This window comes from Vicugna pacos, chromosome 3 (genome assembly GCF_048564905.1).
Source record: "Vicugna pacos chromosome 3, VicPac4, whole genome shotgun sequence".
Taxonomy (NCBI): Eukaryota; Metazoa; Chordata; class Mammalia; order Artiodactyla; family Camelidae; genus Vicugna; species Vicugna pacos.
Window position 1 is genome coordinate 96017873 of NC_132989.1, and position 26005 is coordinate 96043877.

Below are 26005 nucleotides of genomic sequence, written 5' to 3' on the forward strand. Positions count from 1 at the left end.
GAGGGTAAGACTCGCTGCCCCTCACTAGCAGTGAGAGTCTGGGGAGCCTTTGGAACCCAACAGAAAAGCAGAACTATCACATGGGAATCGGCTGAGCTGATAAAACATTCCAGTGAACGACTTCTTCATTGCCCACTAATTGGCTCTGAGTAATAATAAGTCTGGCATTAGAAAGACAGGAAACATTATACTACTTCTAAAAAAATTTTTCTAATGACTTATAATCTTACTTTGTAAACTAAGGTCCTCACTGAGCAGTGTGAAAACCAAACTCATATATAATGTGCAAAATCGGATGCTTCAATAGCCCCCTTTGATGCGTGATTTACTGTTAAAGAGTCAACACCAGTGTGTATGTGATTTCCTAAAGGGTCAAAATTTCTCTTTGTGAATGTAATTCACATTTGTAAACACCTTAAAAATCTGTCAGATTTTGGTCTTCAGGAATTAACAAAGGGTATTTTTAAAAAGTCACGCGTACTTTACCTGGCCATTTCATTCAAGTACCTCTCACCGAGCCACTTTTCTGTGAGTTTATATACATCAACCGCCTTTGTGACTAAGTCTTCCAGGGAAGCCAGGGCTTTGTTCTTTATCAGTTCAAGTCGAAATTGGGTGGCTCTCTCTGTTTAAAGAGAGAAATAAGGATGTTTTCATGTATTATATGCTGTGCATTTTCTGATGAAACAAATTCAATTTTAAGCCAATTATGCTTTAGTTTTATTTATGCACACATTATACCAATATGGATAACTGATCCCTCATCCAGCTCAGAAGCAAAACAATGTGTGGCAGAGGTGCTGACAGTTTATTTAAAACAAAACTGTAATTCAGCTTTATAAGTGTTGCACTTTATAGTAATATCCCCTTTGATGAATTGGAATAGGAAAACACAACAGTTTCCGAATTTTGAAAAGGGGAGGGTACTAAGTCTCTGGATCTCCCTTCTTAGAACCTTGGGAAGGCGGTGCCATCGTATTTCTCAGCGCTGGTGAAAGGCGATGAAGCCTGTGGTTCCAGGGCTCATTGCTATTCTGGGCACACAATGAGGTCTGCAGATTTTACCTTTGAAGTATCTGCCCAGTCTTTCTTCTTTGTTTTTCCTGTCGCCACGTTTGGGTACCTGCTTAGCTCTCACCTCAACTACAGCAATCACCTCCATCCTGCTTTCTCTAGCCTCCCTTCTCCCCTCCTCAAATCTGAATCCACTTCCACAGCCCCCAGAGTAACCTGTCTCACCTGCACATCACAGATCACAGTCGCTTTCTGCTCAGAATTCTTCGCTTACTCCCAGTTGCCATAGGAGAAATGTAACTTTCTTGGCAGGGCTTCTGTGTCCCTCTGTCTCCCTAATCATTCATTCCCAGAAGATGCCTCAGGCTCCCAAGCCACTCACTGCTGGCCTCCTAGTTCTCCGCCCCTGCTCTCGATCTGTCCCCCACACATATTTCCCCACATTCCTCCAGTTCAACCAAAGCAGGAATCCACCTGCTAGGCAGTCTTTCTGGACTCCCCTGGGCTCCCTCCATCCTGTATATCGGATGTCTCCGATATCACAAAATATGATAAGTGATTGCTTGCATTTCTCTTCCTGTGGATTGGGTTTTCTTTTTATTTGTTTGTTCATGTTGTGTTTGGGTATATATGTTTCTGTTAATAGGCCTGGGAACAACAGAAACTCAGTAGACGTTCATTGTGTGAACGAGTGAATTTAGCCACACTAGGGATCATGTGCAGAATGAACTGAAGGATGAAGGACACGTCACTAGGGAAAGCAGATGTGGGGACAGGCAGCGGGAGAGAAGCAAGTGCCCTGATTCCCACATTTAATATCCTTCAGATTTTACTGATTCTTGGGACTCTGAAAGCAGATGGTGGTAGGATGAGGGGAGGGGAGAAAGGGAGAGAAGCCAGAGATGGGACACATCCTCAGTGTGTCACTGAGTAGTTCCTGTGACCCAGCGTGGTACCCAGTGCTGCTTTTTTATGGTTCTGTCATCTAGTCTTTTGACTATGGTCTCTCTTCAATTAGGAGACTTTGGCTTCGTTTCCTGATCTTTTCAAATTCCATTTGGAATTGTATTACAGGAACTGGAAAAGCCAGAGGAAGACTGTCTTGTAAAATTGTTGCTCTCTGTTGAGAGGGAGGCCCTTAATCAGTGACTGGCTCTTTCACAGCCTCCAAGATCTCACTTTCAGAACCTATTAACCTTTAGTTGGGGTTTATTTTCCTAATGAGAGGCCTAAATTTTTCTTCTTATAACATAGAAAGAACCACCTCCTTCGGTAGCCCTAAGCCTGCTTTCAGTCTATAAAGTCACACCAACCCTAAAATATTCCTTTTGTTCCTAATCTTTGAGATTTGAGTCACTGCTGGGGCTGTCCTAAGCTCTTCCCAAATTCCCTTTTTGAGATCCCAGCAGACAGTCACACAATGGTCAGATCTAGTCTTCACATGGTCACGTGAAAACCACCAAACCAAGAGTAGGACCTTTCTGTCGGCTGGCTTTGTGTCCTCATAGACACACTTTGAGCTGGTCGTGGGCTGTCTGCCTAATGGTCTGTTTCCTACTGCAAAGTACCATCTTCTTCCTTTCTAATTGCTACCTTCGAATTGCAGGGCAGTGAGATGTTCTTCCTTTATTCTGAGACTCAGTTCGTTTTTTAATTCCACTTCAGCAGTCACCTCTACTGGTACCACCACAGGAGCAGCTTCTGCCGTGAGTGAGGATTTACCTGAAAAAGCAGTGAAATGTGCTGAGTTACCTGGATAAAATGAGTACAAAGTGGAGTGTATAGCATACACCTTCAGTGATTTGGAAAGGAGAGACCCTGGTCCAGACAGCATGAGTGATGTAATATTGATCGTCTTTCCTTGAGTTGTTTCCATGTGCTATCTTGCTGGACACATATAAAAACACCACATTCATGTAGCATCATGGAAAAATGAGGCATGTGGCTAGCACAAACATGGTTACAGACTCCAAAGAGGGTGCAACTCAGAGTTTGGGGACAGAAATTAGCAAACCTCAAAATAGCCACCTGGAGAAGTACCACTCCACCAGGGATACTTGTGTTGGCCAAGTGCTTCCCGGGTCCTCATGAAGTTAAGAACAGAGAACAACCTCAAGCAGATATGTCTGAAACGTAGCTGATGGTCAAGAATTCGTAATGTACTTCAATATCTTTTAATTAGCACTTAACTACAGGTACTTCAGTGCATACATAAGAGAATTCGAAAATGAGATTCTATCAGTGTTTGTCTGAGAATCTGCCCGTAAGAGATGACAGTGCGATTCTAGCTGCAGGCCCCACCTATATGATTCTACTTAGTTCAATACATCTTTCTTGAAGATCTGACCTCAAGAGTTTCAAATTTTCAGGAGAAGACACATGTCAATGGAGATACTGTAATAAGGTGTCTTAATTGCAGTAGTGGATGTAAGTGTAAGTTACAGATGAAACAGTCCTTAATCTCTCTGGCTTCCTGTTTTAATGTCTGTAAAATTAAGAGATTGGACTCAACCAATTATACCATTGAAGTAAATGGAAGCATTGCCTTCAAATGCAGCTTATTTCCTTTATGTTTACCGTCTGAGATGAACTAAAGTCGTGTGCTCTTTATTGTGGTGTCACTCTTTCCTTGGCTTCAGAGGTCACCACCTCCCCACCCCCGAGCCTCAGGGTTTTGTCCTAAGTCCTACTGCGGCTGCTCGATCAGACTCCACCTGGGAAGCATTTCCCTTCCCCCTGGATGGACAAGGTGACGCGCTCTCCAGGGACTTGTACCTCCCCCACTAAAGAACAGTGCTCGGTCAGCTGTCTGTCTCGGCCTCTGAACTACAGCTCTATCAGGGCCGGACCAACTGGTCCTTAGCACCCATCATGGTGTTCACCATGGTGGGTGCCAACAAACACACCATGAGCGACTGATTCGTGGACTGACTTTTGCTCACGTGCTTCCATCTCTTCCTCTCTTGTCTCAAATCACTTCCAAAATGTGCAGGTGGAAACATTCAGAGGGGAGGGTACTGTATGTGGCAGAGCTTATCCCTAAGGTTCACTGGAGGTTGCTCTCAACCTGAGTTTTCTTTCCTCTTCCTGGTCCACGTTGCCTCTGAGGCAGAGTTTTAGGCAGGAGGCCTCCAGGATGGAAGGACTTGCTGGAATTAAACCTAAAACTTACATATGTAGAGATAGTTTGTAACCCTCTCTTGGTTAAGGCAGCCAGCGTCAACCCCCTTGCCCACACTTTTCAGATCTCAGTGTCATCTTGGAGTTCTTTTCACATGTCCAAGACTGTCTTTGAGGTTTATCTTACCCTGGACCCACTTGGCTATGTGGGTAAACAAGTTAGAAGGGGCTGCGCGCAGTGTGGTTCACCAGCTAACACTAGGGCTCACAGAAGCCTGAGTGTCTAAGTAAAACCTAGTGAGCAGTATTCCAGGAGCTCAGAGGCCCCTGTGCCTGGTTAAATGCCTATTTTTCACCAAGGAGCATTTTAAGCAGTCAGAGTTCTGGATGCTAAAACCATGAATACCTTTTCCTTTTTTGTCCTCTTTTTTTTTCTGGGGTGGCGGCTCCTTTTTCACTTTTTTATTTGCAGCCACCAGCAGAGGTTTTTCTTTTGTGTCTACTGTCTGGTTTTCTTTTTCTTCTTCCATGAGCCTCTGCTGAATTTCAGCAGCCACCTGGTTGTAGCAGAGCAATATTTCAGTTAATGCAACATTTATGAAAGATGGTAACCATTTGGATTGAACCAGCACCCAATTGCCTGGAAACCTTTGTCCATTGCAAATAACCATGCCATGTGCTCAATCTTTACAGAACACCGTTTGATGTGTTACTTAAATGGAAGCCCATCCCTGTCCCAGAATGTGGCCTCCCTGAGTTCCATCTGGGTTGAGGCCACTCACTTTCTCAAGCCGTCCTAGAATGCACCTTTACACTTCCTCCTGCCATCCCATCTGCGACAGCTCCCCAGTGATGCAAAAATGTCTTTCTTTTTAATGTCAGAGCCTATGGATTTAACACCCACTATTCTTCCAAGTTCCTGTTATCTCAGTCTTCAGTCTGGGGCATTCCCCTCTATCAGGGTTTCACAATCTTTTTTTGTTTCTTTCATTATTGATTGTTGTAAGTCAGTTTCGCCTAATCACATTCCCCTCCATGAAATTTTAATACTGCGGAAGTGTATCTGTTTATGTATTTTATGTATGTCTGTGATTTGTACATAAGACGGGTGAGAATTTTTCACACCCTGTAACCAAGTGTTAGGAGTGCACGCCCTGTATTAATCGGGCTCACAGACATTTGAATCGAGCTTCTGTTCTGTTCTGACATCACCCCAGGAAGGTGCAATGTTCGTGAAGATGACCTATCCCACAGGCTAACCTCATCGCTCGTTCTTAGCTTCCTCTACTTGGGGGCTTTCAGCCTCTCTCCATCTCAGCCATTCCTCCTCTGATGCTCAGAGGTTTCCTGGTATAAGATTAGTCATGTGGTCACCACACAACAGCTGGTGAATGGGGAGGGGTGGGGCCCTGCAGGGGTCCCTTTGTCTCTCCTGAGGCTGGGCCTGCACAGCAGGCAGCCAAAAGGCCTTGTCTCAGGGATTGTACAGCTGGGACCATGCCTGCAGTTAGAAAGGCTGGACCTACTGAAATAAATCCAACTGCCCCTGGAGAGGTGAGGGGAATTGGTCGGTGTGAACTTGAGAAATGAGAGTCAAGACTCCCACAAGGAAGAAAGAAGACTCGCACAACACCGTGGGGGCGACTAGCAGTATATGGTGGAAAACTTAAAAATCTCAATGAAACAGCTGGTGAGGAAATGGAGGCCCATGGAAGTTTATTTGTTTACTGAAGTACTTGCTGTATCCAAGCCTGCTGTTATTTCTGGGGATAACTGGATAAGGGGCCTGGAGGAGAAAGAGGAAGTGAGACAGAGTGACTAGAAAGATGAATGAGGCACAATCTCTGCTCTCAAAGAAGCTTACAGTCTTGTGGGAGAGATAGACTAGCCAATACCCGCCCTCTCCAGATTCCTGCCAAACTCCATACTCCATGATCAGCATGGAACTGTCCCCAACTGTTCTAGGAATGTTTAAGTCTCATCTCCAATCTCCAGATGGACGGAGAGCTCCTGAGAGCTGAGCCAGCCCTGCTTCTTGGTATTCTCCACCTGTGCTCTGCTCAGAGAAGAGGCTTGGGAAATGTTTATTAATTGATGGAATTTGTTTTAAAATAACCATATGCCATAGAATACACTACAGCGTCTTCAGTATCAGCAGAGCCTTGGAGGGATGCAGAAAGGTTTCAGAGAGCAAGCCAGTTTTTGTGTGTGTGTGTGTGTGTTTTAATCAGATGCTCTTTTGATAAAAACGGATTTCACGATGTATACCATACTTTCAAATTCTTCGTAAAGCTGAAAGCAGACTTGTTAACATTCCCCTCGAAATTGCAAGCAATTCATTTTTGAATCTGTTCTTGCAAAGCACGGTAAGATAGCAATTTCCTTTAAAATTGGATTTTTCTTCTTTGTAAACAGCCTTGTGGTGGTGATGATGATGATGATGATGATAACTATCATCATCCACATTTTTCTGGTCCACTTCCCTCAAACACCTTTGGATTTCTTTCAAAAATTAGCATAATTCACAGTACATCCAACAATCTAGCTTGTAAGGCTAACGAAGCTCTAGAAATGATGCTTTAGACATTGTAGGTGTTAAACATGACTTGTTTCTTTGAAATCATTGTGTACCTGCTAATTAGAAGAAAGTTTTGCTAAAAATTAACATAACATACTAAATGGTAAAACTGCTGTGTAGAAAATGGCCCATGTTAAAATGTTCTCAATTGCCCTGATCTCAGCTGGTTCTGTTCTCCTTGCAACAATTTACTGAATCAGGCCAGTCTCATTTGAAACTTAAAAGTTCCCCCAAGGTCCTATAATATCAAAGTCATAAAAGTCTGTTAGAAACATAAAAGCAGATTCAAGTGTAATTATTACAAATATTAAATACTAAACAATCCTTCCTCCTGTGCATGTTTCTCTTGGTTTTTTAGAAGTTCACAAGCTAAGTGGTACAGTTTGAATACATTTCTTAACATAATGATCTATTATATTTAGTTTCTAAAACTTTCATGAACATTATTTCATTGGATCTTTTCAACTATTCCAGAAAGGAAAGAGAGGTAGAATGTCTCCCATGTTACAGACAAGGAATCAAAGAGTCAGAGAAGTTAAGTGATTTCCCTAAAATCACACAGCTTAATCAAGAGGTGTAGCCAGTGCTCTTTGTGCTGTATAATTTTCTCTTTCTAATAATGTAAGATTTAAAATCTCCTTTCCTCAAGTAATTTTAATGGGATTCATAAGACTTATAAATAATGTTTATGCTGTTTAATAAGAATATTCATCTTTTTTTTTTTTTAGTACTTTACTTGTACATCTGGTTTCCTACTCTCTGGTGCTTGGCAGTTGTGGGCTTTGTGATGATCATCATTGCCACTGCCATCATCATTGATGTGAACATCGGTGTCACCAGTATAGCAGCAGCAGCAGCGTCTCAAGAATGTACTGAGGACTCAGTATTATGTTAGGAGTGGGCATTATGCTAGGTGTAGTGTAATCAGAAAGTTTTAGACTCTAGCTAAGTATTCAGGAAAACACTAATGAGATAGAAATGACAAACAATACCCTAGATACTAAGAGCCAAGAGTGGGAGAGACAGTAACCACTACGAGCACTGGAAGAGCATGTGATCATAGAGGGCTCGGGTTTCAGGACACAGGCAACAAACCGGTCAGGAATCAAGGGAGGAGCTAGTTCTAAAGATTTCAAGAAAGTAGAGGATTTAAGTAAATGAAAGGAGAAGCATATTTTAAGAAAGAAACATGACATTACCAAGGTATTGAAATTGGTAATGCCCATGGAATGAGCAGAAGGCAATATCTAGTCAGTCTACAGAGCATTTGCTGAGATGGTACCAACTAAGACACAGAGTTCTGAGCCTCTAAGTGGAGGGTTTGAGGCTCTACCATGGCTTCTGGAGGTCATCACACTACCCCATCTTCCTCTCAGGTCAAGAATGGGAAATCATTTCTGCATTCTTATAAGCATGATATGCTTTAGAAAAAACAATCAATCAATCAATCCTTTTCCTTTATCTGAACTATTTTGTCCTTTTAAATTTTATGTAGCTGTGGAGATATTTGAGGTATAAATCTAGTCTCTTATTTTGTGACTCTTATTTGTATTGCTTATCCTGAATCTTTTTTACCCTCCTTTCTTTTCTTATTTTGGATTGAATATTTTAAATTATTTTGTTTTTCCTATATTAATTTGGAAGCAACATACATTACACTTAGTGTTAACTCTAGAGATAATGATTGACTATATAATGTTTAGACTTTGATGAGTTAATAATTCATGGTGTAATTCCTAGGGTGACTACTAAGAGAACAGTAATGGAATGTATTATTTCCAAACTTCTGGAGAGGAGAAGAAAGCAAGAAAGAAAAGATACAGAAATGATGAAAAAATACATAACATGTAAATGATATCTAAAAGTATAATTTCTCCCCCAAAAGAATTATAGATAAAGGTTACCTCAGAACAAGAAAAGGTTCAATTCACCAGAAAGATTCAACAATTTAAAATTTGTATATACCCAATGCCATGACTTTAAAATATATGTAAAGTAAAAATTGACAAAACTATAGAGAGAAATTAATAAATACACTTTCACAGTGGATAATTTATCATACCTCTCTTAACAACTCAAAGAAGGAGAAAACAAATTTAATGAAGATAAAGAAGATTTACAAAATGAGATACATAATATTTATTTATATATTTAAATACAAATATATAATAAATAAAATAATAACTATATGCAATTTATATATAAAACACTTATATACAAACATATATATATATATAACAATGAAATATATATTTTAAGGACACACAGAACATTTCTGAAATTCACCACAAAGCAAATTTCAAAAATTTCACTGAGGGTGTGACCTCTGATTAAAATATAGTTAAACTAGAAATCAACATACCATTTTGAAAACTAAAAATATACTTCTAGAATGCTTTGGCCGTATGACAAGGAAAATACCATCATTACAAAACTTTTGAGATGCAGTTAAAGCAAATCACTGCGGGAACTTTACAGTAACAGATGCATATATTAGGAAAAAATACTGAAAATTCACCAAACTATCATCCATCTCAAAGCCCTAGAGAAATATGGTGGAATAAATCCAAAGGAAAGAATGAGAAAAAAGTAAAATTAAGACTGAAAAAAAACACAGTAAAGTAAAGTAGTGAAGTTAAAAGTTAATTCTGTGAAAAGATGATAGATATAATTGATAAACTTCTGGCTGAGTTAAGCTAAGGAAGGGCAAAAGCACCAAAAATCAACATCAGAATTGGCAAAGGGGACAGCAAATATATACTGCAAATATTAACACAAACATAAGAGGATATTTTAAGCAACATCATGCCAATAAATTTGAAAATTTAGAAATGGAAAAATTCCTAGCAAAATAAAAGTTACAGAAACCAACCTAAGTTCCTGCCAAGAACAGACAGAAAATAGAAGTGTCCTATAATCTATCAAAGAAAATGAATCCTTGGAGGTGGAGGTGGGGGTGGGGGAGGAACAAAAACCCTTCCTACAAACTGCCTATAGAACTATAGGCTGAGATGGCTTACTGGAGAATTCTACCAATCATTTCAAGAAGAAATAATTCCAACTTCCTCAAAATCTTGCAAAGACCAGAAAGAGGGAAACATCCAACTGGGTTTATGAGATTAGTACTACCTGACACTAAAAGTCAACAAGAACAGCATGCGAGACAGAAATTCAAGAATCTTCTCTCTTTTCTACAAAGATTAAAAAATTTTAAACAAATTATTAGCAAAATAAATCCAGCAATATGTAAGAAGAATGATGCTTCATTACAATGCTTGGACTTAGTCCAGGGATGTGATGTAAGTTTAACATTAGAAAATTGACCAAATATATTACTTTACATTAATAGAAAATGGAGAAAACACCAAGTGATAATCTCAATAGATTCAGAAAAAGCATTTGATAATACAGCTCATGAAAAAGTCCTCATAGTAAGCTAGATGTGAAAAGAGATTTCCATAATTTGAAAAACATTATCTGAAAAAAAAAATCTACAGCCAATATTTTTGTGAATCGTGACAAGCTGACTAGAAAATTTATACGAAAAATCAGAGTCAAGAAGAGCTAAATGTTCTTAGCAGATGATAAGGTGGGAAGATTTGCTCATCCAGATAACAAATAAATGGTGTGATATTGTGTGGTTTGTGTACAAGGATAAACAAATGAAATAATGCAACAGACCTAATTTATGATATGTCATCACCTAATCTATGATGAAGATGCTACTGCAGTGAAATTGAGGAAAGGATTTAGTATTACCTGTGAAAACTGAAGTATTATGTATATGGTATTACCTACTGGCACTGCAGACAGCACATACCCCTAGATATATACCCAGCAGTTATGTGTTCACATTCGCACCAGTGGACACGTACACAAATGCTCAGAGCAGCACTACCCATGACGGCACCGAGCATAGAAGCCCAGATGTGAATCGGTAGCTGACTAGTCAAACAAACAGTGTGACATTTATAAAATGCATACAACAACAAAAAGGAAGAGAATACAGCTATACCCAACAGCATGGGATGAATTTCATAAATACTGGGGAGCAAAAGAAGACACAAAAAGACAAAAACAATGGGTCTATTTATTTAAAGCTCAAAAGCAAGCAAAGCTCAACTATACCGTTTAGAGATACAGACTTGGCTAATAAAACTCTTAAGAAAATCAAGAAAGTAATTACTAAAAAGGCAAGATGGAAGTTTTCTTTCCCAGGGATGTCAGGGGTGGGTAGAACTGGGAAGGGGCAGATGAAGAGCTTGGCAGGTGCGGACCTAACACATTGTAAATCAACTAAACTTCAATTTTAAAAAAATTGAAAAAATTGAAAAAGAAAAAAAGAAGTGCTTATTGTGATGCAGTATCTTTTCCATGAAATCTTTTGGAAAGTTGGCACTGCTGTCTGTTTGAATGGGATATTTTAGGGAAACTCAAAGAAGGCTTGGCACAGAATGAAAACAGAAACCACATCGGTGGACTCAGGATCTGAAGGATGAGGAAACAAGGTCATCCGAGCTAAACTCTGCACGCACCTCCTGTATGGGTGAGGTCTCTGCTTAGATTAACGTTATCTGTATGCTTTTCCTTTCTCCTTTGACTTGGTACAGGCTTCTTGCAGGCAGGGACTATCATTTCTTTGTCTCCCAGGGAAGGTGGAAAGGACATGAACTTTGAAGTCACACAGAACAAGGTTCAAATCACATCTGTGACATTTACCTACTGAGTGACCTTGGGCAAGTTTCTTAACCTTCCTGAATCTGAGTTTTTCATTGTGAAGAGGATAATAACATCTACCCCATAGGTGACTTGTGTAAAATGCCTAGCAGAGGTTGTAAACTAGAGGCCTAGAGGGCAGATGTACGTTTCACTTGTCTCTGTAAATTTTTAAAAATCAGATTTCATTTCTGATCTGTTAAAATCAGTAGGTTTCACATGAAAATCCGAGTTTCTGGCTTTACAATGGGGAAATTTGGCCATACTGGGTCCCATTCTTAGATGGTAAAGGTGGTCAGGGTGGAGTAGCACATGGCTCTCTAGATAGGGGTGTTACTTCCACTTAGCCACAGTCCCGCCCCTCCCTATTTCCTTATGCTTGACCCACCTCATTGACACTTCCTGATTGGCCCTTTAGACCCCTGCACTTGGAATCCTGGTCCAGCACATAAAAGAATCTAAATGTCGGTTTCCTCCTTTTTGACCTCATGTATTTGCTGGTTGATTGGTTTCACTTCCTATTACTTTCAGAATAATAATAATAAAAAAAGACCACTTCTTAGAGGTATAGATTTATACTGTGAACATTGTGTAAGTTTTCTATTCCTAGCAATTGACCAACTTTGAGATTTAATGAACGGGTATAACTGAAAGGAAATGTAGAAATAAGCACCGCTTACCACGTGAGATATTGCTAAAGAAGCCTGCTGCCATGTGTCAATTACCGTCTTCTCATCGGCCTCAAAGTTTAACTCTACATTTTCCAGCGAGTAATTGATCTTGCCCTTCAGTATGGCTTTCGTTTTTGGTCTGGATGCAGCTGAATCCGGAGAAACGGATCTTCGAGGAACTAGGGGAATTCTTGGGGAAACAACCAAAAAATAAACATTGGGATTTTATTTCACAGAATTCTACTTTTGTGACCATGTTACTTTGTGAATGTTGTTGTCTTGTTTTAATCTCAATTTTCAAAGTTTTCTTGAAAGAATTCTTTAAATGGAGAAAAGACTATGAAAAGCTATAATCAGATTTTTATGGTCTAGGAAGTCTTAATAACAAGAGGAAACTAGAAATAAGCAATACTAACACATACTTTTTTAGGTTTAATTCTCAGTAATTATGAGGAGGGAGAGTAAACAATTACAATTATAAAGAAATGCAATTTTGAAACGTATCCAGGGCATAAACTTCCAACAAGGAATACATGAGGCATGAAAAGCAAACCAAACAGAAGTGGGCATCGCTTCTTTAAGATGACTAGCGCTTGGCTTCCTGAAGTGGGCAGTTAAAAAGCAGGATATGACAGATGTGAGTTCTGCAAGGGAGTGTCCCATGGAGGCAATGAGAGTGCCACCCTCTCCACCCTTGAATATGGGAGATGAAGGCTGGCTCTTTGTTCTGTAAAGTGCTGTGGGAACACCGTATTAAGCTTTCTCTTCCCTTGCTCTCCACCATATTGCTGCCTCTATGTAGAGATTTTAGAGCTGCTGTTTGGGTGAGGAATGGGCAGAGAGGGGTTCCGAGGATGCCTTGGCTGAAATTGGAAAAGGAACAAGCATTTGGTTTGGCAAACTCAAGTTGCTGGGGAACAGAGCGGTGATGCAGAAAGCTGATTGTGGACTCCAGCAAACAGTCGGCGTGGCCTGGTTTAGAAGCATCAGAGGGGGTTTTTGGACTTGGCTCTTTGATACTTTTAGTGCTTGGAATTCTGACACTGCACCATGCCTATCAAGGCAACGTGTTGAGGCTCTACAACTCAGGATACGCCTACCCACAGGACAGTTTACATTTTAATAATCAGTTGATGCTCAGTCTTGGTCACTGAGACACATGAGATTCGCGTGTCTACTATGTTAAGGTAAAGACTGTGTGATCATCTCTAGATGTTTAATGCAGGACAACATGCATTTCCCAACACCTTGCTTTAGGTGGCGATCATTTAGAAAAGGAATTTGGGTTTAGAATTCATTTACTGGGGAAAGTTCTAGGCTAGCTAGCTCTCCAACTGTCAGTAGATACAAACAGGGGCGTGTCACGACTTTCTGAGACTTCACTCCTTCCAGAATAATACAAATATGATAATAATATTACTATTATTGTTATAAAATATTGGTTATAACCATTATTATTATTATTATAATTAAGATGTTGGAGGGATAAAATAGACAAGCTATGGGAAAATGCTTAACAATGTGCTTGTTCCCTTATACACACTAAAGAGATTGGTTGGTTGGTTGGTTGGTTGATGCATGGATTGGCTGAGTTTCAGGAGATACTCCTAGCATGATTTGAGGTTGAGACTGGTGCAGAGTTGTTTTGCAGAAAATAAGAACTGGCTGTTCTTTTGCCTGTTTCATTCTACTAACCAACATTAATAGCTTCCTCATTACACCTGACTTGCTATTTTGTGTTAAGAACAGATTGCACTGCTACTGCAGACAGGGAAACTTGGCCTCTTCTGATGACTCTGATGGTTCATATCACTTTGGGAACTTTTTATTGTTTTTAATGTCAAAGTTCTCTTTCAGCAGCCTGCTGAGTTCAACATTGTTCTTGTACTTGGGTCAAGAAGAGGGTATAGACTTTCCTCCTTGCTTTTCTTGCTTATATGTGGTCCTGATGGGGACATGATGGGACGAGATGGAAGAGGCCCAGAGAGAAATGGGCCTCAGATCACTGTGTAATCCTGTGGTGTTCAGGCCATTTCAAGTCCTTCTTGGAATGAGAGAGGGTGAAACAAATGAGGCAAGAACACGTGATACTCACAATTAAAACAGTGCACTAAGTAAGACTAGGGTGTTACCATATTACACAATAAGGTAATTTAATCACCACTTACTGAGCGTTACTGGGACTAGGTCTCAAGTCTTCCGACTCTCAGACATGGTACTACATGTTTTGAGGATTTCACTTTCTGTAATCTTCACAACAGCCCTTCTTTACAGATAAGGAAACCAAGGCTTAAGAGAGTTGGGGTGACTCCCAACCAGATAAATTGCTTTAATTTACTTAACTGGTAATATAACTGGTAAATAACAGCCTGAGGGTTGAAATTGGATCCATCTGACTCCAAAACCTGTTCACTACCCCATATTAGTTTGTGCAACTCCAGCTATCTGTATCCAGCAAGCCAGTAAAATAAAGTACACACACTACTTTCAATCTATAATATGTAATTCATCTCCTTGGAGATTTAAATTTAACTCTCAGTGTCTATATATTAATTGTTTTTAATCTAAGTTCTTTCTTTTTCTCCTTTCCACAATCACAGCATCTTATTTTCTTGTGATCTGCTTACTGGTCACCAGAAAATGTTACTTTAATTCTTAAGTCTATTTTATTCACTTATTTTTAATTAATTAATTTATTTTTTAAAGGATTTTGAGGTTTTTTTATTACTTTATTTTAATTCTTACTATTTGCTCTCTTTAAATGTTTTATAGCTGGGAAAGACATCACAGGAATTATCATCACTCCCACTCCTCATTTCTTAAAGATTTTTTTTTTTACTGAAGTATAGTCGGTTTACAACGTTGTGTTAATTTTTGGTGTTCAGCATAGTTGTTCAGTTATATATATATATATTCCTTAAAAATATGGAACGATTCACGAATTTGCATGTCATCCTTGTGCAGAGGCCATGCTAATCTCTGTATGGTTTCAATTTTAGTATATTTGCTGCCAAAGTGAGCACTAGAGACATTTTTCTATCTGTTCATTGCTTCTCAGGGTTTAGGAACTCGCCCCTCCCCTGCCCCTACCTATTGGGTCTAAAAAAAAAATATTTACAAATTTTTGTATTTCACCAGAGTCTTTGGCTGAAAATATAATTTTTCTTCCACACTTACCAACAAGTTTATTTTCTTGCTGGTGGGAATCTGAGGTTAGACTGTTAATAAGTTTCAGTCTTATGAAGTCATAATCACATATGACTGAGTCTTTACTGTTTCTAAATTCCCTAACCTGTAAAAGGAGACTCATAATGCCTTCCATTTTCATTTATATAACGTCAGTGCACCTGTGCGCACCCACACCCACACACACACATACACACACAGAACAGCTTGGGACCTTTCATGAAAGTGGTAGAGAGTCCTGATCCCTTACCAGAAAACTTTGCAATCAAAAGTCTTTCAGAATACTAAGTATTCCCTAATACCCCCAGAAGTCTGTTGGAAGCACTCTATAACAAAACACACTATATCTCTGCAATGAAATGAGTAAATATTCATTACTGTTGGGATAAATAATATCCCATATTCATATCAATAGTCTTAAATCAAATTGAGAAAAAAGATTCAGGTTTCAGAGGTTTCTTTTTTTTTTTTTTGATTTGGGGTTTGCAGACATAGGAGTGTGGTTTATATTAGTGGTATTCAATTTAAAATTACAAAGCTGTATGTTCAGATTAATTACAGTGCAAAATGATAGCCCCGCCTTACCTAAGCTGGAATTCCAAAATATCTTTACTATCCAGTTGGACCAATGGGATGCGAATAAATCTCTTAGTGTCGTCTGTTGGGATTTTACATTCCATTCCCCTGTAATAATCTTGAAGAAGTATCTTTGTATCTTGGAAACGGTTCAGTTCTGCCTTTAATAGCAAATGAGAATGTTAATACCCAAGAAAGAACAAGCTGATTTGTGCATGTTTTCCATATAAGCTCTGTAAGCACTATTCTAAAACATTTAGGTTAAAATCAGCTTTCTGGAAATTAAGGAAGAGAATTGGCTTCAAGCGTATATCTAAAATTCCCTAAAAATTAAAGAAAATTGATGAGTTTGCATCCTCTGTACTTATTGAGTATAATTCCACTTAACAACATGACATTTTCATGCTCTTAATATGGTGACAAAGGATTGTATGATGGCTGAAGTAGTGTATATCATTCATTACTTTGACATTAAGAGTTCTTCCTGTGTCCTGTATTCAATCAATCAATACGTTCACCAACATGTGAGTGTCTTCTGTCACAGGGAACATATTCATTGATTTAGGAGATAACGAAAATATTATACATACAAATACATAATACAGATACAGATATAAAACATTGAAATACAAAATAAGACTAGGCTTTGGTCCTATAGGACTATGTAATGTAGTTGTGGAGAAATAACAAATGGTGACGTAAATTGATAATGAATAGTTCTCTTTCACAGTTTCTGTTCTTGCTCAGTGTGAAGGGAGGGGACACCACTCCTCCACACTCAAAGAGAAACCCCTCTGCTGGCTTTGCCAGGAAGCGTCTTGAGGGAAACGGAGAAGAACAGAGGAGCATCTGTTTTTCACAAGTGACTTCCTGCCAGCCAGGTCATTTCCCTCTGCAGTAATGATGAAGTGTTTGCGTGGTGAGATACTGTGCAGTGCTGATTACACAAACGCAGACCACGAGTGTTCCAACCTGCTCTCCCATCAGGTGTTAGACCAGTTGACATATCTGTGCTGCTTTCTGGTGGTATAATCATGACCTCCATTCTGCTTTAGTTGGTCGGGCTACTTAAACCAGTACCTGAGGGTCCAAAGATTGAAGCTCTTTCGCAGATATATTCTGTGATAGCTAGTTAATTACAGAAAGCCTCATTTCTAAAAAAAACAAAACTGACCCAATGTTCAAAGCCCTTTAGCTGAACCTAACCCAGAATATTTATGAAGGGATCCCTGTATTCATCAAGCAATTAATATTGCCATTTACTTCATAAAACATCAAGAAATTGTCTTGTCCTGCCATATTCATGGTTTTGAACAAATAAATGTCTGCTTTGCATTGTAGTCTGCAACAAAAGATAAGCATGGCTTCAGTAGGTTTGTTTTTGATACAGAAAAGGGGAAGCCAAACTGCTCCTGAAAAGCTGTTCTCTGCATTGTTAAACTTTTCTAGCTTAATGACTGAAACAGGAAGAAATTCATCTGGTTAATTTAAGTCTATGTTGTAAATAAAATTACCATCCATATATTGTCTTAAATTATAGAACATGTTTTAAATACTCAGATTTTAAATGTAGATATATGTCTAAATAACTTCAAACTAGCATTTTGAAATATTAGGAAAATGAAACATTTTTCTCTTTCCCTGCAGAGAAACCAAATGGAGTTTCTAAATATTCACATATGAACTAATCTCATAGTTTGACAATAGATGTCTTATACAAATAGTCTTATATACTAAGCTCATGAGAATCTGCACAATAACACATTTACAATGAGTAGCATGCAAATGTAAACTCAATTGGTACAAACTGGATATTGACAAATAACTTCGGGTTGTAGAGGAGAAATGCTGTGAAGCTGCCAGAAATTATTATTCATCAAACCATAGCCCTACATTATTTAGTAAATATATTTAGAAATCAGAAAATTATTTCCTCCTTAACTTAGAGAACTAAACTCTTTAATTACAATTCAGTTTAGTACCTCCTATTTTATAAAACTGATATTTGAGACAGTGGTGGTATGTATGCCTTAGGCTAACCTTGTCTATATTTTATACAGAATATTAATTTATTTTGGGGGACATAATTTGATTTGTTATATAGGTAACTATGAACAAGATGCCATTATATATCCAGAATTCTCATATAAGCAGAATTGATCAGGGGTCCTCTCATCTTTACGACAACTAGTAAATAATGCTTTATTGTTTCTCTTATTGCAGAATCTTAGTTTTGAAAGAAATCTTAGAAATCATCCAGCAGCGCATTTTCTAAAATGTATTTTGCAGAAAACTTGTCCAATAGGCTGTTAATGAACACCACGTTGGGTATAAAACAAACGAAAACTGCAAAGTCAAATAGTTTCTGAAATACTGGGTTAATGTACCAGAAGAGTTTCCTTATTGCAGGTCATCTTAATGTCTTGATGTGTCGACATGCTTGTCAGTCTCCCAGGGAGAGGGAAGGAAGGGTAGAGTACTCAGCACTTCCCAACATGTTTTGATCATCGAATCCTTGTTTTATGAAACATCGTGTAGGACTAGTGTTCTATGGAACCCACTTGGGGAAACACTTATTTAGCCACAGGCTCTTGAAAATTTTCATGGAAGATTCCTTCCCCTCCACAAAAATGTGCAAGCTTCTGCTTATGAGCTCTTGGACGAGCAGCTCAAGTGCCTGAAAAGTCTGTTATTTGATAGTCAATGCTAATCATTAGGCTCTTTCTTCATTTTTTGAACTGAAATCGACTACCTTCCTATAGGTTACAACTTTCGTTTTTATAGGATCCTGTCTATCAGTGCAGGACAAGGATTTTTCCGTTCTATGTGGCTAACCTTTAACTATGTGAACAGCGATAAGAAAGCAGTGGTTAGGGCTATTGGCCCAGGAGTAGACGTCCTTAGTCCAAATCCCAGCTCTCCCACTTGCTGGTGTGTGGCACTTCATCTATGTTTGCCTCTGCTTCCCCATCTGAAAAATGAGGATTATGGGAGAATTTACAGCATAGGGTTGTTGTGAAGGTTTAATGTCTCGTACATGAAAAGTTCTCAGAACAGTGCCTGCCTGGCACGTACAGAGTAAGAATTTAATACATACCGGCCTTTATTTGCTGCCCTTTCCTTTACCCTCTTTTTTCCCCATTGGTTTTAGATGTGGACTCTGTTTCTCGGGTTGAGGGCCTTAAATATAGGTATTGTGGGGTAAAAGTTATACCATCTCCAAAAGAGGCACATGGACAAATGAGAATGATTCACAATAATTCTCTAACCCCTTTGCCTTCACTTTTGGATTTCAGTTATTTCTACCATAAGCTTCTAACACACCTGTTCCAACATTCAGTCTCTGCCTGCCCAAACTGGGGTCCCCGGGATGTTCCCCAGGCTGATTTAGGCTGCTGGGTGTCCCACCTTAATCTTCTGCACACTCCATGACTTGTAGGCTCCCACCTGGCCCCCAGAGCTAGAAACCTCTCAGATTTCTGCTTCCTGTGGTCCAAACTGCCCCTGAACCAGGAGGTTGTCCCTTGGAGTCTTAGAAATACTTGCATTCATGGTCATTTGTTGAACAAAGATCTATTGAACACCTACTATTCACTAGCCCTGGTGACTGTCAGCTAAGCCTTCTCATTTCCTGCCGTAACTCCTTCTTTCCTACTCTCCATCCTCACTGCTATTTTCTTAGGAAAAAATACTCATGTAGACAGCCTTCATATTCCCTTCAGCAGGACTAAACCATAGACAGGATTCTTCCTAACTCCAGGCTTCTGTTCTCCCTTTTCTTAAAGTATTTACTTTAGGAAACTTGTCTTTGTAAGTCCATTCTCTGTCCCTTTGAGATGTCTTCTTTTTTCCAAGATCTTCCTGCTGTCTTTAGAAACTAGAACCATCTCTTAAAGGACCTGGGAACCATCTCTTTGAAATGTAAGCATATGAAATAAAAACAGCACCCATAAGTCCCAGTCCTCTAGGAGGAGAGGAGCCCAACTTAGGAAGGTGCCTTGCTCTGAGCCGTAACACTCCTTGTATCATGAAGAGGAGAGGAAGTTTATTTTCCTTTAGGCGACGTCAATCAAGAAACACAGTTTGCCTGTAACACCCCACCTTACCGCAGCTCTTAAAAACTCTCCAGCCTTTACTCTTGGCAGAGCTGGGTTTCCAGACTTGGTCTGTGCTCTCTCTCCTATTGTAGACAGTATCTTGGGATAAAATCAATGTTGGTCTCTTTAACTTGTCCAGTGCAATTCATTATTTAATGAGCTGCAACAATTCAGTCAATTAGGGTGTTCTGATGAATGATCTGTTTTTCCAATCTGGACACAAATGTTTTTCAGGAATCTGTGCTTTATGGCCACTTGGGGTGTCCCCTGTGAGAGGCTGGGGAGGTAGCGATTCAGGACAGACACTATCTCTGTTGTCCCCTCCACAGCTCTGGGCCAACCAGAAACAGCCGGTGAGTTGTTGCTGGGGATTCTCCCAGTTCTGGTGCTTATTTGGCCAGGGCCAAAATGGTTTATTTCAGCTAACTTCCTTAGTAAGTTGTTGCTCAGGCTGGGCAGAGCGCTGTGAGTAAAATGAGCCCTGAATCCATCCAGAGGGGTGGTTGTACGAGGGACGTAGCTGTGGAGGGAAGAAACTGTATCATCAGGACTGGCCCCTCTTACCTGCATCAGCGAGAAGAAATGGTTCATTGTTATTCCGATCGAGTCCTGTAACCAGCTCTTGTTAATGATGTCCAGACGCTCCTGCTCCGCCTCTTCCTTCCGGGCATCGCAGATGTCCCACAGGCGGTCCCGTAAATCCTGACCAGAAAGCAACACCGCTGTGATGTTGATTTGGAATCACAGCTCAGAATATACCAGCATAATAAAACTAAAATCCTTTGCCTATCTTAAAAATGTTCCCGAAGAAAGCTTAGACCTAAAGCACTCATATATTTTATTTTTCACTTTGCTCAACAAGTGTTTATTTTTCTTCTGCTCTATGTCAGGCTCTCACTTCCTAAGACCAGCTCACTACCCCGTCTCTCATGTCCACCACAAACCCCCAGCAGCTCTTTGCTCACGGGTGGCTGTTTTCTGTATTCCGATCCTTCCTCACAAGATTCACTTGGTCGAAAAAGACCTTTCAGGGAATTTTTGAGAAACCTGTGTATTGTTGGTAGAAGAAATACGCAGCCCTATTTAATCCAAGGGCATCGGCTTGTTAACGAATCACACAAGTGGAACATGTTCACTAAGAAATGGTGTCTGAGCTCAATTACTGTCTGAAAATAAACTTTGTCCTACAGAGTCGGCAGCAAGAAAACGTCTTAAAGAGCCTAGCTCTGCCGCTTACCAGATCCTGAGCAATAATGATGATAATACCTTTCTACGTGTGTCGGTGTGTCAGAATCTGAGTCACTGTACTTATGCCAATTCACTTAATGCCTCAACAGTCTTAGGTACTATTATCATCTTCCTTTTGCAGATGAGGAGACTATGTCACAGAGAGGTTATTTTCCTAAAGTTACACAATAAGTGAGCGGTGGATCCAGGATATGAGCTTGTGGTTTAGAGTATTATGCACCACTGTATTAGGGCTCAATGACTTTATCTGTAAAATGGGGTTATTACTTAACTTTTGGATATGCTATATAGAATAAGTTAGCTTGAGCATATAAAGCACTGAACACGGGATTTAGCACACAATAATTCCTCGATTAGTGAAATCTACTATCACCTTATTCATAGCAATATCTTTTTAAATAAAATATCCCATCAATAAAATATATACAGTCTAATAAAATCTGAGAGTTTTCACAATTGTAATAATTTATTGAACATTTACTATGTGTTAAGTGCCTTATATTAATTACCTCGCTAATCCCCACAAAAAGAATAGAGTAATTGTTTCCATCAGAATTAACTGTGACCCTGTAAAAAATGAATGGGATATAAGGGCCCATTCTTAACCTAATGAGTTTGGATGTAGGGCCTGAAGCAAAGGCAGGTTTAGTTTTTTAAACTTCACAAGTTTCTCTACTACCTACTTCTATTGTGAATCCACTGCTAAAAGCATTATAATATCATGAACGAGGTTGATTTGACCTTCCAAATTTAGACTATCTGCTATTTTCTAGTATCCATGGAATATATACAATCATTTTTCACATTTTAGGCAACTGAAAAATTAAAATAAAGGTAAAATATTACTAAAATGAATTAATTAAAATAAATTAAAATGAAACTTTAAATACTTAATTATCTGATAACAATATAACAGAATTAGAGGCAAAGGACAAAGTTTAAAGCACTAACAACAAAAATGATTGCTCGGAAATGGAACAAAACATTCTTTTGAATAATTACGTGGTCAGTGAGGATATCAATACTGCAATTACACAATACTTGGTAAGCAATCATATAGAAAATATTATAATCAAAAGCTATGGGATATATTAAAATCTCTATTTAAAGGAAGGTTTTTTCCCTTGACTATTCTTGGGTTGATAGTTTACGTTTAATGTTTCTAACTTTCTAAGCTGTCAATTTCTGCTTTTATCCCCAATAATCCCTTTTTCCTTTTCTCAGGCTTATTTTCTAGCTTCTTTTTGAAATTATATTTATTTCAATTCTATAATGTCTAATAATAGGTCAAGAAAAAAGACAAAGGGGACTGCATCTACCATATATAACTAAATAATAGATTAGATAGATATCTACATATATATAAATCCATTATGTATAATATATATCATATGCAACTTTATGTGATACATTTGAGAATCTACTCATACAATTGATTAACTTTTTGGAAAAAATAAAATGAGATCCTTATCAAAATAGCAAACAATTTAAATATTTAAAACTAAAATATAAAACTAAAAATGTGAAAGTATTAAAAATTGTGGCATATTTGTATATAGTCTTGGAGAAATATCTTTCAAACTGACCACAAAAACAAACTATAAAGAAAAAGTTTCTATATTTATCTACATAAACATTAAAAGCTTTCTTCATATTAAACTCACCTTAAATAAAGCAAACATCAAATGAGGAACATATTTGTAACATGTGACCAACAGATGGTTTATGTCCTTAATACATAAAGAGATCCTAGAAAATATCCATATCTTTGCCCATTAAATTGGAGAAAATTAACAAAATGATAAAATCCAATACTTGATGCATTCTGGTAATCTCTTACTTGAAATGAGATTTGAAAGTTTCATTGTGTAAATTTTTTTAATTTGCAAATTAAAAAAAATTACAATCTTTAGTGTGTTTTAAAAGCAAGCATAACTTTAAATTCAGCAATTTCCACTATCTAAAAACTTTTCCCAAGTCAATAATTAAGGATGTGATAAATATTCAGCTAGATGAAATTTTACTATATCTCTTTATAATAACTTGGAGCTCAACAAATATTTATTAATAAAATGGTGGCTAGTAATAGAAGTTTATTAAATTATGGTATAATTTATTATTGAAATATCTTTTAGACATAAGGATGATGAAGTAGATGAATCTTATTGAGAAAGAAAATGTGTTCTATTGTTGAATAAGAATGTTACAAAACAATAGGTACATTGCAGTCACATTTTTTTACAAAAATAATTGTACCAGGGTAGTAAAAATGGTGAACTATTGGCAATGGGATTATGGATTTGTCATTTTAAATTTTGCTTTTTAAAATATCTAATTTATCTACAATAAATAGAAAACAGAAATAGACTCACAGACATAGAATATAAACTTGTGGTTGCCAAGGGGGCGGGGGGTGAGAAGAGATAGACTGGGATTTCAAAATTGTAGAATAAATAAACAAGATTATACTGTATAGCACAAGGAAATATATACAAGATCTTATGGTAGCTCACAGAGAAAAAATGTGACAATGAATATATACATGTTCATGTATAACTGAAAAATTGTGCTCTACACTGGAATTTGACACAACATTGTAAAATGATTATAAATCAATAAAAAATGTTAAAAAATAAAAAATAAATAAAAACCTTCTCATTTTACTAGCAATTGCCTGATTGATATGAGGAAAGAGTTTACAGGAAGGCTGGTAGGAAAGAGAAAAGGCAGGTATGTTTCAGGATTTGCATAGCTATTAATTACTGTTTGAGGAATGTCTAAAAACAGATAAAATACTTCAGATTACTAGGATATTTGTTAATTCAATACCTCTTGGGTTAAACCCTTCAGCACCATGCTCATGCAAGTCACCATAATGACTTCACTTCTCAGCTGGTTTCCCAACTGCTCTTCCTGCTGTGTTTACTGAAAGACTCTTAAAACTAGTAGCCAAGGCTTCAACTCTCATTCAGATTAATACCAAAATCCTAACAATGATCTCCAAGGCATTAGATAATCTGGTCCCCTAAGATCTTTCTGACTTAATCACCAACATCTCTGGCCCATACTTACTCCACTCGTCACACTGGCCTCTTTGCTGTTCTTCACACACACCAAGCATCCTCACCCGTCAGTGCCTTTGCTTTTCCCTATGCCTGGTTCACTCTTCCCCCCAAAATCTATGTGGCTCATTTAATCACTCCTGTCCTGAGTTTGCTCAAATATCACCTTCTCAGTGGGCCTTTCCATGACCACTGTATACAAAATGGTACATTGACGTTCTTTTCTTCCTTGCTGTGCCTTCATTCTTCACCTGTTTATGGCTTATTCTTTGTCTTCTGGTCACCAGAACATAAATATCATGAGGTCATAGACTTTTTTGTCCCCTGCTGGGTTCCCTGACCCTTGCACAGTGCCAGGACCATGATAGGTGCTCAGTAAATATTCATAGAGCAGATGAATGGGCCGGGGGTAGAGTTTGGCAGGTTTTTGTTGTACAAATAAATACTGAGATAATAATCAGATTTGACTACCAGTAGCCTATACTTAAGGCAGTGGCAAAGGAAAGAATTCCTATGACAGGATAAGGGGCTCTGTAAATCTACAGAAGAAAGACAAAATGTCAGAGATTGAAATCAGGCTTCTTATACATCAGAGGAACTCTTCGAAAGCAACAGGGTAATATATATTCCATTTGTGGATTTATGGAAATCCACCTGCCTAACAAGTGCCAGGCGCTGTACTTGCTGGAGATACAAAGATATGTAAGATGCAATACGTCCCCTCCAGGGATCCACTCAACAGAGACAACGTTTTTAACATTTTAGGTTTTCCCTAAAGTTCCCTCATTCCCCTTTTCCCTGACATCAACCAACAATATAACTGCATCCAAGAGAGGCATGCTCTTAATACCAGGCTTGGACACACTTACATGATCCAACAAAGGGGTTAGGAGTCTACAACACTGATGCCCAGAATGCTCTAGTGCTGCTGGCCTTGAGCCCTCCTTCCACAAGCATCGGCCACCATATTCTCATTCTGAATTCAAAGTGCAGAAGAGCCACTGCTCTTGAAAGTTGGCAGATAAATGTCCAAACCATCTACCTCCTTATCCTCACACCTCATTAGAGTAAAAAGGGAATGGATTCAGGTTTTGCAGTACAAGCTTTGAGAGCATGGGGACCCTTATGTGTGACAGATTCCCTTACATTCACTCTTTGGTGTAGTTCAGCCTTCATTTCCTCATCATCCCACAGGTCATCGGGAAGAGAGTTGAAGTCAGCTTGCCACTGAGATACAAAATCTTGCTTGTGGTCTGGACGCCTTAGAAACTCCTGGAAACTTGTTCTGTAAGGCATGAGGAGAACGAGATAGCACTTAGATCTCACACCTGTAAACGATAAAATTATAACTTTGGAAACTTTACCTACCTGATATCATATAAGTAAGCAAGCACTGTATGCTGGTCTTCTCTCAGGTGCCTGAGTGCTGTTTTGATGGAATTTATATAGGAATTTTCTATCAGGTTCCAGTAAGGTACTAAAAATGAAGGTATTTCCTGTCAAATGGTAAAGCATAAAAAATCATAATTTCAAAGTGAAAATTCTTCTGAATAACTGAGTCAAAAGGGCACCACTAAGCAAGAAGATCAAGATGCAAGTGCAGCTACTTAGGGCATCTCAGCGAAACTTCTTGCTCCTCCTTCCTTTCCTGCCCCGAGCTAATTCCTATTCCAAGTCATTCTTCCTTTCGCAGGCCAGAGATCATTTCTCAAGAAATCCATCCTTGATCTAACAAGT

The 26005-nt window shown here is 38.6% G+C and overlaps 1 protein-coding gene and 1 non-coding gene across 9 annotated transcripts in view; both read right to left on the minus strand.

Annotated features, from left to right (window-relative positions):
* Positions 1–26005, minus strand: part of SPEF2 (sperm flagellar 2) — a 157094-nt gene that overhangs the window by 35878 nt on the left and 95211 nt on the right. For all 8 annotated transcript variants that reach the window (XR_012071530.1, XM_072958783.1, XM_072958782.1 and 5 more), the window contains 8 exons: positions 25637–25764; positions 25415–25553; positions 20523–20660; positions 15871–16022; positions 12109–12289; positions 4541–4691; positions 2608–2736; positions 487–625 (listed from right to left, as the gene is read on the minus strand). Coding sequence is in view for 7 of the 8 variants with exons in the window: in XM_072958783.1 (XP_072814884.1) it covers positions 487–625; positions 2608–2736; positions 4541–4691; positions 12109–12289; positions 15871–16022; positions 20523–20660; positions 25415–25553; positions 25637–25764 (1157 nt within the window). In the remaining variant the exon portion in view is untranslated. The remainder of the gene's footprint in view (positions 1–486; positions 626–2607; positions 2737–4540; positions 4692–12108; positions 12290–15870; positions 16023–20522; positions 20661–25414; positions 25554–25636; positions 25765–26005) is intronic.
* LOC116280108 (U6 spliceosomal RNA) lies at positions 15019–15122 on the minus strand. The gene has a single exon (XR_004189443.1). It is a non-coding gene; the product is annotated as a U6 spliceosomal RNA (small nuclear RNA).